The following is a 14,168-nucleotide window of genomic DNA, read 5'->3' on the forward strand; positions in this document are numbered from 1 at the left end:
ACCAGGCCGGGTGACCAGGCCGGGTGTCACAGCCCCTGCGGGTGACCAGGCCGGGTGACCAGGCCGGGTGTCACAGCCCCTGTGGGTGACCAGGCCGGGTGACCAGGCCAGGTGTCACAGCCCCTGCGGGTGACCAGGCCGGGTGACCAGGCCGGGTGACCAGGCCGGGTGACCAGGCCGGGTGACCAGGCCGGGTGTCACAGCCCCTGCGGGTGACCAGGCCGGGTGACCAGGCCGGGTGACCAGGCTGGGTGTCACAGCCCCTGCGGGTGACCAGGCCGGGTGACCAGGCTGGGTGTCACAGCCACTGTGGGTGACTAGGCCGGGTGACCAGGCCGGGTGTCACAGCCCCTGCGGGTGACCAGGCCGGGTGACCAGGCCGGTGTGCTCGGTGGCAGTGCGTTGGTGCTCCCTCGCACCGCTCGCCCAGACTGCACAAGAAGTCATCGGGAATCCCCCGTTGACAAATTCCGATGAATCCGAGCTGCGAGTAAAGCGCACGCGGTGTTTTGTGTCCGAGTCGAACTTCCGCTGAGCCGAGCTCCCCCACAGTCGAGCGCCCCCCACCCCCCATCCGACCCCGTCTAAGTGGGGGTAAGAGGCGATCGAAATCGGGGCACCGCTAGTAGTTCTGTCAGCTCCTCTTCTGCGGACACCGTTGGCTCACTCAAAACCGGACTCGTCTTCATGGCAACGTGGAGCCGAGGTGGCATTTGGAAGAGGGAGTGAAAATCTGCATCACCAGCAGCAGCAGCAGCGTCCCGCCGCTCTGGATAAATTGATCCAGGCAACTCAACGTAAAATTACCGTGATTCTCCCAATGTATTGTTTGTCCTTGAGCGCGGCCGCTGATCGCCACCGAAACACTGAGCGCCTATCCGAGAGCATACGGTAGAGACTATCTGGTCCTGTTAGGAGAGGGACGCTGTGATGCTGGTGCGTTGAGACAGGTACAGCGTGTCGGCAGAATCGCCCAAACAGAGATCAATAATTGAGATTGTGATGAATGATTCCTCAGGAATCTCGGTGGGAGACAGGAGGGACGGAGGGCGGGGAGATGCGGTGGAACTCGGGAGAAGAGGAATAATGGGATGCGTCGTTCCCGTGATGATTGTGTCGATATCTTCACGTGGTCGGGTTCTCGTTTGATTTTGTTTCATTTTACAAACACACATACACACACACATACAAACACATACACACATACACACACATACCTACACACACATACACACACATACACACATACCTACATACATACCAATACACATACAAATTCATACACAAACACATAGACATACCTATACACATACATACACATACACAAACACATACCTACACAGATACCTATACACATACATACACACATACCGACAAACATACATACACATACCGACACACATACACACACATACACACACATACACACACATACACACACCTACACACATACATACATACACACATACATACATCTTCATACATACACACCTACGTACATACACACATACACATATCCCTAAATACACACATACATACATACACATACCTACAAGCACATACATACATGCATACACACTTACAAAGACAAATATACCCCTTATACTGTAGCCTTAACAGACTGTTGAGGCAAGTGCTGTTAGCGAGCAGCACCTATGAAGGTCGACACCGCACACGAAGGGGTGGGTGGCCAACACCACGCCCGGCCGCCTTTGTCTCCCTAGTGGCTATGTTTACACACCGAATCAGGTACTCATTTGATGCTGAGTCGACCTAGAGGAGGCCCAGGATCGGTTCATATAATCGTCACCGGTGTTGGCCGTGAGTGGGAATCAAACTCGGGTCGCCGGGTTTGTAGCGCGGCGTAGCGCTAACCGCTACACGCATACACACACACAAGGCTAACGCACACCTACACTCATACATAACACACGCACAGACGCATTCGCATGAATACACGCGGGCGAATAGGAAGGCGAGTTTCTACCCTCTACAGACACACACACAGACATGCACACCACAGGCACACACACAGACACGAGTACAGACACACACACAGACACACACACAGACACACACACAGACACACACACACACACAGACACACACAGACACGCACAGACACACACACACAGACACGCACACAGACACACAAACAGACACACACACAGACACACACACAGACACACAGACACACACACAGACACACACACAGACACATGGGTGAGGCGCAGCGAGAGGCAGACTCACGCAGCCAGCCGCCCGTTTTCTCCCCATCTCCCCAAACTCTCCCCTGCTTCACGCGCTCTCCCGTCCATCTCCCGGCTCCGGGTTTCCCTCCTCTCCCATCTCCCCGCTGCATCCTTCACCCTGCTGCTGCTGCTGCTTCTCCTGCCGCTGCTGCTGCTGCGAGATGGTTGAATCACCACCACTGCTGCCACCTACACTACCACCTGCAGCATCATCACCTCCAGTACCACCACCTCCAGCACCACCTCCAGCACCAGCACCACCTCCACCACCACCTCCAGCACCACCTCCAGCACCACCTCCAGCACCACCTCCACCACCACCTCCAGCACCACCTCCACCACCACCTCCAGCACCACCACCACCACCTCCAACACCACCTCCAGTACCACCTCTAGTACCACCTCCAGCACCACCACCTCCAGCACCACCTCCAGCACCACCACCTCCAGCACCACCACCTCCAGCACCACCTCCACCACCTCCAGCACCACCTCCACCACCACCACCTCCAGCACCACCACCTCCAGCACCGCCTCCACCACCTCCAGCACCACCACCACCACCACCACCTCCAGCACCACCACCTCCAGCACCACCACCTCCAGCACCACCACCTCCTCCACCACCACCTCCAGCACCACCAGTGGAGTGGTTGTAGAGGCCCTGCGCCATGAGGTAGAGTGCGAGGGCGTTCTTCACGCCGCTCGCCTTCTTGATCTTGGCGCGCTTGTTCTGGAACCAGATCTTGATCTGCGCCTCATTCAGCCGCAGCTCCCGCGCCAGCGCCGTGCGCCGCTCCTCCGTGAGGTAGCGCGACGCCTGGAACTCGGCGCGCAACCGGCACAGCTGCTCCCCCGTGAAGGCCGTGCGCGGCCTCTTGTCCTCACGAGCGTCGCCTCCACCTCCACCACCACCTCCTCCTCCTGCTGCTGCTGCTCCACCTCCTCCTGCTGCTGCTCCACCTCCTCCACCGCCGCTGCCACCGCCGCCGCCACCTCCACCTCCTCCCTTCTTCTTGCTCTTGCGCGTGCGGGGACCTGGGGTGCGAATGGAGAGGGTGAGGGGTGGTGAGGGGTGGTGAGGGTGAGGGGTGGTGAAGGTGAGGGGTGGTGAGGGGTGGTGAGGGGTGGTGAGGGGTGGTGAGGGTGAGGGGTGGTGAGGGTGAGGGGTGGTGAGGGTGAGGGGTGCTGAGGGGTGAGGGGTGAGGGGTGGTGAGGGGTGGTGGAGGGTGAGGGGTGGTGAGGGGTGGTGAGGGGTGGTGGAGGGTGAGGGGTGGTGGAGGGTGAGGGGTGGTGATGGGTGGTGAGGGGTGAGGGGTGGTGGAGGGTGAGGGGTGGTGGAGGGTGAGGGGTGGTGATGGGTGGTGAGGGGTGAGGGGTGGTGGAGGGTGAGGGGTGGTGAGGGGTGGTGAGGGGTGAGGGGTGGTGGAGGGTGAGGGGTGGTGGAGGGTGAGGGGTGGTGATGGGTGGTGAGGGGTGAGGGGTGGTGGAGGGTGAGGGGTGGTGAGGGGTGGTGAGGGGTGAGGGGTGGTGGAGGGTGAGGGGTGGTGGAGGGAGAGAGGAGTAATGAGATAGTGAGAGGAGAGAGATAAGGGGAGTGAGATAGTGGCAGGTGAGAGGGAGTGAGAGGCAGGGGAGAGGAGGAGAGAGATGAAGACGAAGAGCGACAGGCGGAGCGTGTGAGACTCATAAACAAAGACAAAGATCCCCCATAGCCATTCACAGACTGTTGGGGCAAGTGCTGTTAGCGAGCACCTATGAAGGCTGGAACGGCACACGAGGGGGTGGGCGGCCAGCGCCACGCGCGATCGCCTTTGTCTGCCCAGTGGCGATCTTTAAACACGATCTTTGAGGCTGACTCGACCTAGGGGAGACCCAGGTCCGGTTCAAATATTTGTCATTCGAGCTGGCCATGAGCAAGAATCGTAGCGCGGCGCGCTAGCTGCTACACTTCCCCTCCCCATACGCATAAACACACAAACACATAAACACACAAACACATAAACACACAAACACATAAACACACAAACACCTAAACACAAACACATAAACACAAACACACAAACACACAAACACATAAACACAAACACACAAACACATAAACACCCATACACACACCCATACACACACAAACACATAAACACACACATATAAACATACACAAACACATAAACACGCAAACACATAAACACACAAACACATACACACAAACACATAAACGCACAAACACATAAACACACATACACACACCCACACACACATACACACAAACACATGCACACGAACACTCGCACAATCGCGCACACATGGAGACACACACACAGGGGAGCCTCTGTGGTCAAGATAACGTCTCCCCGTCTCCCCATCTCTCCTGTCCCTCCCACACCTCTCGTCTCCCACCACCCTCCCCATCACCCCCCGTCTCCCCCATCTCTCCTGTCCCTCCCACCCATCTCGTCTCTCCATCCCCCACCGGACGAGGCTGAGATGGCCTTCATCCCCCGCGTCCCAGGGCAGAGGGACTTCGCGACCCCCACCACCACCAGCGGCAAAGGGGCAGCCCTGCAAGTGCGCTCTCTCTCCCTGTCTCTCATGCGCGCAGCTCCCTGGCCACAGCGACTCCGGCAAGCTACTGAAGCTCCGAGGCTGCAGGAACGTGCCCCTGAAGAGCACCCCGAACACAGCGCTCTACACGTGCTGTGTCAAGGCGCTGCATTCCCGGGACCTGGCTGACCTACCGGACACAAAATGGAGAGACCATTTCTACCCCCGTCATTGCGGCCGCCCCCCAGTGGAAACAAATGTACAAGTCTCCCGTAGCCAAACGCTGTGGTGACCTCCAGTGGAGATTGGCACACTGCACGTTGCCATCGGCCGTGTAGCTCAGCCGAATCTCGCCGGGGGTAACAGATTTGTGCATTTCCTGCGGTGCCAGGGATGATCTGCCCCACCAGTACTTATGCTTCCAGCACATCAAAGCAATGTTCTGCCTTTTGGGGGACATCTTCAGGAAACTGGGGGTGCCCTTCTACAACAGCAGCTTCGTATATGGGGTGCCTTACCTGGCTAACAAGCGCCATGACCTCGCCAACTTCGCCTGTGCTCAGACGAAGTTGGCGGTTTACAGAACGAAGAAAAAGATGCTGCAAGGTGACACTGACGGCTGCTCCGTGCTTCCAGTGTTCGGGGGCCTGCTCAAGGCGCAGCTCCGGCTGGAGCACGCGTACCACACACATGCCGGTGATGTGCAGCGCGCCTTCTTCGAACGCTGGAGGGCCAGAAAAGTCTCTCTCTGTACCAGCGTGGACGGCACCCTTATGTTCACCTTCTGAAGCGCTCGCTCATCGCCGTGGCGTGCGCGATGACCACCACCACGTGACTTTTCTTTCGTGTTGAGCGTGGCGCATTTAGCGCCACACCACGTGGATTTATAGCGTGTGTTATTTAATTGCTGGTGACTTTGTGTATTTCCTATCGGAATCGCCTCCAGTGCTGTTGCTGCTGGCGGCAATAAAAGTTGTTTGAAAGTCAAAAGTCGCTCCCCCCCCCCCTCTCCCTCTTTCTCCCCGTCTCTCTCGCGCGCCACTGTTGGCGCCAGCGCCTCCACGAGAGGGCGCTTCCAGAGAGGACGCCCTCGGCCTACTCTTCCATGCTCATCCGGTTGTCTTGGGAGAGGTGGCAGTGCCCACGCTTTACCCCAACGCAGGCGAACCGCCGATGATCGTAACCCTGACCGTGGTGAAAACCCATTCTTGCTGCCGACTGGACAGGGCCCTGGGTGGATTTAACTGCCGCGCCGGGAGATGGAAACGAACCAGGGGGGCCCTGCATCCAGTGGTACTGTTAGATCAGGGCTCGGCCACCAACATAACAAGAAGAGGCATTTATATTTGAATTCTGTGAACAACCCCCTCTCAATATTTCAAGAGCCGCGATGCCACTGTGGTGATGAGCGCGAGACAGTGGGTGGGTCCTTAATAAATGACGTCACGAAGCAGCCTTTAAAGAGCCGCACGCGGCTCCGGAGGCGCAGATTGCCTACGCCTGGGCTAAACCATCAGACCACAGGGGGCGTCATCCTAAAGAGGCTCACGCACCACCCCGCTCAAGCACCACCCCGCTCGTTACGCCACCCCGCTCGTTACACCACCCCGCTCAAGCACCACCCCGCTCAAGCACCACCCCGCTCAAGCACCACGACTCAGAGAGAGAGAGGACGACTCAGAGAGAGAAAGTACGACTCAGAGAGAGAAGAGACCACTCAAAGAGAGAGAGAGGACAACTCACAAAGAGAGAGGACGACTCAGAGAGAGAGAGGATGACTCAGAGAGCGAGAGAAGACGACTCAGAGAGAGAGAGAGAGGACGACTCAGATAGAGAGGACGACTCAAAGAAAGAGAACACAATTCAGAGAGATGATGACTCAGAGAGAGAGGACGACTCAGAGAGAGAGAGGATGACTCAGAGGGAGAGATGATGACTCAAAGAGAGAGACTTTTAAACCAATTTTATTGCTGCCAGCAGCAACAGCTCTGGAGCCACTTTAGATACGGGGTCACCAACATCGAGTACAGCGACGTCGCCATTACAACACTGCGGCACGTGCGCCACACCACCACGAGCAATGCAAGCACCGTGTCGTCACGCACATCGCCTGCTTGAAGTCGACCGGTCAAAACGTGAAAGTCAGTGCACCGTTTGTGTTGGTGCAGAGGGCCTGACCGCCCCCCCCCCCCCAAACGTTCAAGGAACACGGCGTGCGCGTCATCGTCATAGGAGTGGTACGCGTGCTCCAGCCAGAGCCGTGCCTTGAGCAGGCCCCTCAACATCGCCACCGCTGAGCAGCCATCGTCCGTGTCACCTTGCAGCTTCTTTTTCCGGATTTTGTAAACTGCCATCTTTGCTTGGGCGCAGACAAAGTTTACAAGATCGTGGCTCTTATTTGCCAGGTAAGGCACCCCGTAGATGAACCAGCTCTTGTGAAAGGGCACCCCCAGTTTATTGAAGATGGATCCCAAGAGCCGGAACATTTGGTTCAGCCGTGGACACCCCAAGTACTGGTGGGCCAGATCCTCCTTCGCACCGCAGAACGCACACAGATCTGATGACCCTGGGGTGATTTTGCTGAGCCACACTGCCGAGGGTAGCGTCCAGCGTGCCAACCTCCACTGGAGGTCCCCGCAGCGTTTCGCTACGGGGGGCTTGTACAAGTGATTCCAGTGGGGGGTAGCCTCGATCAATGAAGAGAAAAAAGTCCCTCCATTTCATGTCCGGGAGGTTTGCCAGGTCTTGACGCAGCACGCGTACAGCGCTTTTCTTTGGGACACTCTTGAGGGCCATGTCTCTGCAGTCTGCGAGTTTGAGCAGCTTCCCTGAGTCACAGTACCCGGGAGGCTGGATGCAAGAGATGCGCAGCTCCGGGAAGGAGGAGGAAGGTCGTGCGGTGCCGCTGTCTTCAGGTGCCTCCAGCTTCGGCTGCAGCTCCCGCATTACTGTGAACGCCTCCCTCAACAGCTTCTCTCCGGCGAGCATACAGTGGAGTCCTGCAGTGCCGCTGATCTCGGCCGCGGTCTTCCACTTGGGGTGATGGTTGTGGCTCTTCACGAAGTCGCCGACCGTCCGCACCCCTGCCGAGGTGAAACGGAGGGCCAGCGTTCTCTCCTCCCTGATTCCTTTGAAGAGGCTATTACAGAACAGGGGTTCGTGCATGAAATGTTTGAGGGCACAGTGCGGGCTCACCCTGCTCCATTCAAGGCTCTGCCATGTGTCCAAGAGGTTTTGATAATACCCTGGCAGCCTCGTGTAGTCGACTAGGGCCAGGTCCAACAGGAAGAGCTCCCTCCCGTACCCCAGGCACCCCCCCGTGTCTCTCAGCAGGCTGAGGGATGGCAACGTCCAGGGCAGCTCCTCCTGTTCATACAGCAGACGCCTCACGGCCTGAAGCCTGAAGCCCATCATCCTGGCGGAAACATCCACCAGGCCCTGGCCTCCCTCACCCACCGGCAGGCAGAGGGCCCCTGGCCTCAGCCAGTGCTTGCCGTGCCACACAAAGTGGGTGAGTAACCGGTTTGTCCTCGTGAGTAGCTAGTCCGGGGGCTGGAGGACTTTGGCCCTATGCCACAGCACAGAGGCTGCCAGGTTATTTCTTATGAGCACTCGCCATCTGAAGGACATTAACGGAGCGAGGCGTGCCTAAGCCATCAATCTGGCCTCAAATATATCTCCCAGCTCGGTCCAATTGTTCTGGGCAACTTGGGGTTTCCCGAGGTAAACTCCAAGGTACTTTATGCCCTCGGCCTGTGCCAACCGACTCCTCCTGGGAGGAGCACAGAACGCACGGCACACTGTGACCCCAAACATAGAGCCTCAGACTTTGGCCAGTTGACCTTGGTGCTAGAGGCCTTTTCGTAGACCGCCACTGCCCGGCAGAGTGCGGAGACATCCTGCACATGGTTGATCACAGCGCTTGAGTTGTCTGCGTATGCGGAGATCCTGACGACTGCGTTTTCAGGACCTGGAACCTTGAACCCAGACAGAGATTGTTTTAGTTGGTGTAAGAGTGGCTCAATGGACAGGGTGTAGAGGAGCCCCGAGAAACGGCATCCTTGCCTGACCCCCCTCGTCACGGGAAAAGGGCTGCCAAGCCGTTGGTTTATTTTTATGAGGCTGGAGGTGCCCGTGTACAGGAGTTGTACATGTGATATGAAATTCTGGCTGAACCTGAATGAGACGAGCAGTTTCCCCAGGTACACGTGGCTCACTCTGTCGAACGCCTTCTCCTGGTCCACGAAGAGGAGTCCGTGTCGTGCGCTTCCGCGAGGGATATTACATCCTTGAGCGTGCTGATGTTGTCATAAATGCACCGGTCAGGGATGCAATATGACTTTGGGTTGGACGAGCTGACCCACCACCGTTTTGAGACGGTTTGCCAGCACTTTGGCGAATATTTTATAGTCAGCGCACAAGAGGGACACAGGTCGCCAGTTTTCGATGCAACGCAGGTCCCCCCTCTTAGGCAGCAGGGTGACTACCGCTCTCCTGCAGCTCTGCGGGAGTTCCCCCTTCTGCAGGCTCTTTCTCAGCAACTCCAGCAGGCGGGGGCCGAGCTCATCCCAGAAGGCTGCGTAAAACTCCACTGGCAGGCCATCGATCCCTGGGGCTTTGCCAGCTGCGAGTCCTTTCATGGCGGCGTGGTGCTCCTTCAGGGTGACGGGGCTTTCCAGACGCTTGCTCTCAGAGTTCCCTAAGGTAGGGCCCCTGTCTAGCAATTATTGGACAGCCTCATCATGTATGCCTTCAGCTTTGAATAAATTGGAATAAAATTACCTCGCAATCTTAGCAATTTCATCCTCAGCTGTGGCAATCTCTCCCTTTGGGGTGTGTAAACTTAAAATGTTGTTGTTGTTCAAGGGTTTGTTTTGTAATCGAAATTAATATCTGGAGGGAGAGTCCATGTGTGACAGGTGCTGCATCTTTTTGTGCACAAACGAGCTATGTGCCTGCTGGTCCGAGATGGCCCTGAAGAGCCGCTGCTTCTCTAGCAGCACCTCACCCTTGTCGTTGTGCGCGTTCTGGGATGAGCTCAGCTCCGCTTCGAGTAGCAGCAGCTCGCTCTGTAAGTGTTGTATCGCCTCCTCCTTGGCGGTGGCGTGCTGGCTCAGAAGCTGTAAACAGAGAGCCCTGATCTGTGCCTTCGTGTTTTCCCACCATCGCTGGCTAGAGCTGAAGCTGCTTCTGATGGTCACCCAGTGAGCCCAACAGGCCTTAAATGTCTCTTTAAAATCTTTGTCTTCGAGCAGCTGCACGTCAAGTTTCCAGTAAGCACTGCGACGCTTCTCTCTGGGGACTCGCAGCAGCACGGAGATCAGGTGGGGATCAGAGAACCCGGACGGGACAATTTTGCTGTCACCGAGCAGGTTGGCACTGCCAGCGTTGATGTAGAATTGATCCAGCCTGGCGAGGCTTATCCTTCCTTGAGAGCCAGAGCGGCACCAAGAGTACTGCCGCTGGGGCGGATGTTGTAGTCGCCACGTGTCGAGCAGATCCAGTCGCTGCACTATGTCGGCTAACGCCCGTGCAGATTCCAGGTAAGGCTAAGCGCTGTTGCGGTCGAGAGCTAGGTCGAGGGTGCATTTGAAATCACCCCCGACGACCGTGAGCACGTCGTCCGCATTGTCTACCTCCAGGGCGTCCCGCAGCATGGTGGAGAAGAACAGCTTCCTCTCGCAGCTCCTGCTCGGCGCATACAAGTTGAAGCACCGCAGCCTCATGTTGTTGACCACAAAGTCCACCGAGATCAAATGTCCTTTCACGATCTCTTTAAAGACCACGCTCTCAGGAATAAACTTTGGACCAAACACGATCGCGACTCCAGCGAAGTTGTCATCGCCGTGGCTGAAGAAGGCCTGGCTGCCCATGAGGTGCTGACGTTTGGCCTGCAGAGTGGCGTCAAGGTGCGTTTCTTGTAGGAAAGTTACGTCTGCCTTTTGGTCGTTGAGAAAGCAACAGACGCGGTGCCACCTCTTGCCACTGCGAGCACTGTTGCAATTCAAACTTGCACTCTTGGCACCCAAAGCTATGGCATTAGGTGTTGGCAGTGGCTGCAGGGGATCACTTTGGAAGGGAAGAGCTCTTACTCTTCACTTTTTGCACCAACGCTTTCAGTCGGTAGCATTACTGCGGGCTGAACGCAAACTTTTGTGGTTCGCGATATATTTTCTGTGCGGCTTTCAAGAAGCCCAGCACATCGGGAAAAAAAGCCTCGACGCTGACCCCACACTTCCTGTAGGTAGATTTGAGGAAGTGGAGGATCTCATCGGGTGTGTATTCCCGCTTCCCCTTAACTTGCGAGAAGCTTATCTCGCTCACGTTGTCGTCGACGTCAGATTCCGACTGCTCGTCGTCAGAGTCTTCGTGCGTGCTCGCGCGAGGCTCGGCACCACCGCACCCGAAACACCGCGGCACGGCCGTGGAAGCGTACACGGTGTAGACGTAGCCCTCGATCGTGTACTTGAAGGTCACATTGAGGTCCGTGTTTGTGTGTCCTTCAGGATCATGAAGGTTTGTCGCTGGAGCGACATGATGTGTGCCAGCTTTGGGTCCCGTGTCCTCAGAGGCAGCATGATGATGCGCGAGACGATCGTGCCGAACCTCTCGAGGTCTCGCTGCATTTCGGTGCTTTTGAGGAAGGGTGGCACGTTGGAGATCAGCACTTTGACGGCGGGTGAAGAGAAATGGGTGCACCGCACGAACAGCTCCCCCTTGATGTCGAGTCCCGTCTCCACGAGGCGCGCCGCCAAACTCTCCTCGGTCGTGTAGAAGACCATGGCCGCGGTTCTGTCGCTGGGCAATGAGGATGCCTGCCGGGCCGACGCACTCGGCCACCGCGGCAATGACGACCTCGAGGTCGATCTCGGGTGGAGGAAAGCAAATGACTGCGTTCCTCCGAGAGAGAGTCTCGAACGTGTCATGCTGTGCCATGATGAACTTGTCATGCTGAGCCATGATGAACAGCAGCAGTACAACACGAGTGATTTGAAAAGTCGACGAATAATGTTATTCACAGGAGAGAATAAGAAGAGGAGAGAAAGATGAATAAGACAGCAAGAGAGAAATAAGGAGGAGTGCTGTGAGGGAAGGAGTAGAACAGGGAGAGAGGGAGGAAGCAGAGGCTCCAGGCTGCTAAACCAAGCAAACCTGGGGCGTGGAGGTGAGTGCTGTTGAATCGAAGAAAAACACCAAAAAAGCAGAAAATAGGGAACACCACGTGAAGTTACAATACTTACAGTTAAGGGGAGAAGGTTGTTTGAAACAATCCGACTTTATAAATGAATAAAACCGAGAGAATGACCACTAAAGGTGAGTTAACTCTTTCTCAGGCGAGGATCAGGACAGAGATGGGAAAGCAGGAGCTCCTGCAGGACACACCCACTTCCCAGCATGCACAGGGAGGACGACTCGGAGATAGAGAGGACGACTCAGAGATAGCTCAGAGAGAGAGAGAGGACGACTCAGAGATAGAGAGGACGACTCAGAGATAGCTCAGAGAGAGAGAGGACGACTCGGAGATAGAGAGGACGGCTCAGAGATAGCTCAGAGAGAGAGAGGACGACTCAGAGAGAGAGGAGACCACTCAGATAGAGAGAGAGGACGACTCAGAGATAGCTCAGAGAGAGAGAGGACGACTCAGAGATAGAGAGGACGGCTCAGAGAGAGGACGACTCAGAGAGAGAGGAGACCACTCAGATAGAGAGAGGACGACTCAGAGAGAGAGAGGACGACTCAGAGCTCTAACCTCTACACCACCACTCCACACACAGATACACACAGAGACACCACACTGTGTGTATACTGTGTAATGTGTGTGCACTGTGTGTGTACTGTGTAATGTGTGTGCACTGTGTGTGTACTGTGTGTATACTGTGTAATGTGTGTGCACTGTGTGTGTACTGTGTGTATACTGTGTAATGTGTGTGCACTGTGTGTGTACTGTGTATATACTGTGTAATGTGTGTGCACTGTGTATACTGTGTAATGTGTGTGCACTGTGTGTGTACTGTGTGTATACTGTGTAATGTGTGTGCACTGTGTGTATACTGTGTGTGTACTGTGTGTATACTGTGAAATGTGTGTGCACTGTGTGTGTACTGTGTGTATACTGTGTAATGTGTGCGCACTGTGTGTGTACTGTATGCATTGTGTACTGTGTTTACTGTGTATACTGAATGTATACTGTGTGTGTACTGCGTGTGTACTGCGTGTGTACTCTGTGTACTGTGTACTGTGCATACTGTGTGTGTACTGCGTGTATACTGTGTGTGCACTCTGTGTGTATACTGTGTGTGTACTCTGTGTACTGTGTACTCTGTGTGTATACTGTGTGTGTACTCTGTGTGTATACTGTGTGTGTACTCTGTGTGTATACTGTGTGTGTACTGTGTGTATACAGCCAGTATAATAATATTGAAAATGTGAATCTCATGAGTTCGCCCCCCACGGTGTAATCGGTGCAGCCTCCAACCGCGATCGTCCACTCCGTCTCTCTGCCGCCCCCTCTGTTTGTGTGCCATGCAGAGGACGTGGTCATTGCCCGAAACGTCGCCTATTGCATTTCATCTGCTCTGCCTTCAATGCCACTGGCGCGCACGCAACACAGAACGGCGTCATTGAGGAACGTGTTGAGTTTAATTAATTAATTATTAGAACACCCCCCCCCCCGCCTCCCCCACCCCTGCCCCCTCGCCCCCCACCCCAGCGCGTGACGAGGCGAATCGTGGGGACTGAGGAGTCGCCACGCGGGGGGGTCTGGACCGTCGATTCCGACTCCTCTAGCGAGTATACACAGCTCTCTGTGTCTCTATGTCTGTCTCTCTACCTCGCTCTGTCTAGCTCTCTTTTTTTACGATCAGACGAAGCAAGAAGATGCTCGGTTTAGTCGGCACTTTGCTTCGTTCATCATTTCGGGTTTTTTTCCATTGCTTTGCTTTATGTGCTCCACCCTCCCCCCCTTTATAAATGAAAGATTTTACGTGTTTTACCACTGTGCAACAAAATCAATCTGTGCTAATGTCTTCGTAGACACAAAGATCAACACGAAGAAGCACGCTCTGCTCCTCCTCCTTACCCCTTCCCTCTCTCTCTACCCCCTATCTCTCTACCCCCTCTCTCTCTACCCCCTCTCTCTCTCTACCCCCTCTCTCTACCCCCCTCTCTCTCTCTCTACCCCCTCTCTCTACCCCCTCTCTCTCTCTACCCCCTCTCTCTCTACCCCCTCTCTCTACCCCCCTCTCTCTCTACCCCCTCTCTCTCTACCCCTCTCTCTACCCCCCTCTCTCTCTACCCTCTCTCTCTCTACCCCCTCTCTCTCTACCCCCTCTCTCTACCCCCCCTCGCCCTACTCTCTCTCTCTCTATGTTC

General features: G+C 55.7%; 1 protein-coding gene across 1 annotated transcript in view; it reads right to left on the reverse strand.

Moving 5' to 3' along the window:
• Nucleotides 1-1,901: 1,901 nt before the first annotated feature.
• Nucleotides 1,902-14,168, reverse strand: part of LOC116948536 (uncharacterized) — a 53,199-nt gene continuing 40,932 nt past the window's right edge. The window contains exons 3-5 of the mRNA XM_076071587.1: nucleotides 3,255-3,290; nucleotides 2,853-3,149; nucleotides 1,902-1,912 (exon numbers count right to left, since the gene is read on the reverse strand). Of these exons, the coding sequence (XP_075927702.1) occupies nucleotides 1,902-1,912; nucleotides 2,853-3,149; nucleotides 3,255-3,290 (344 nt within the window). The remainder of the gene's footprint in view (nucleotides 1,913-2,852; nucleotides 3,150-3,254; nucleotides 3,291-14,168) is intronic.

This window comes from Petromyzon marinus, chromosome 34 (genome assembly GCF_048934315.1).
Source record: "Petromyzon marinus isolate PM22_M1 ecotype Great Lakes invasive population chromosome 34, UKy_Petmar_22M1.pri1.0, whole genome shotgun sequence".
NCBI classification, from domain to species: Eukaryota; Metazoa; Chordata; class Hyperoartia; order Petromyzontiformes; family Petromyzontidae; genus Petromyzon; species Petromyzon marinus.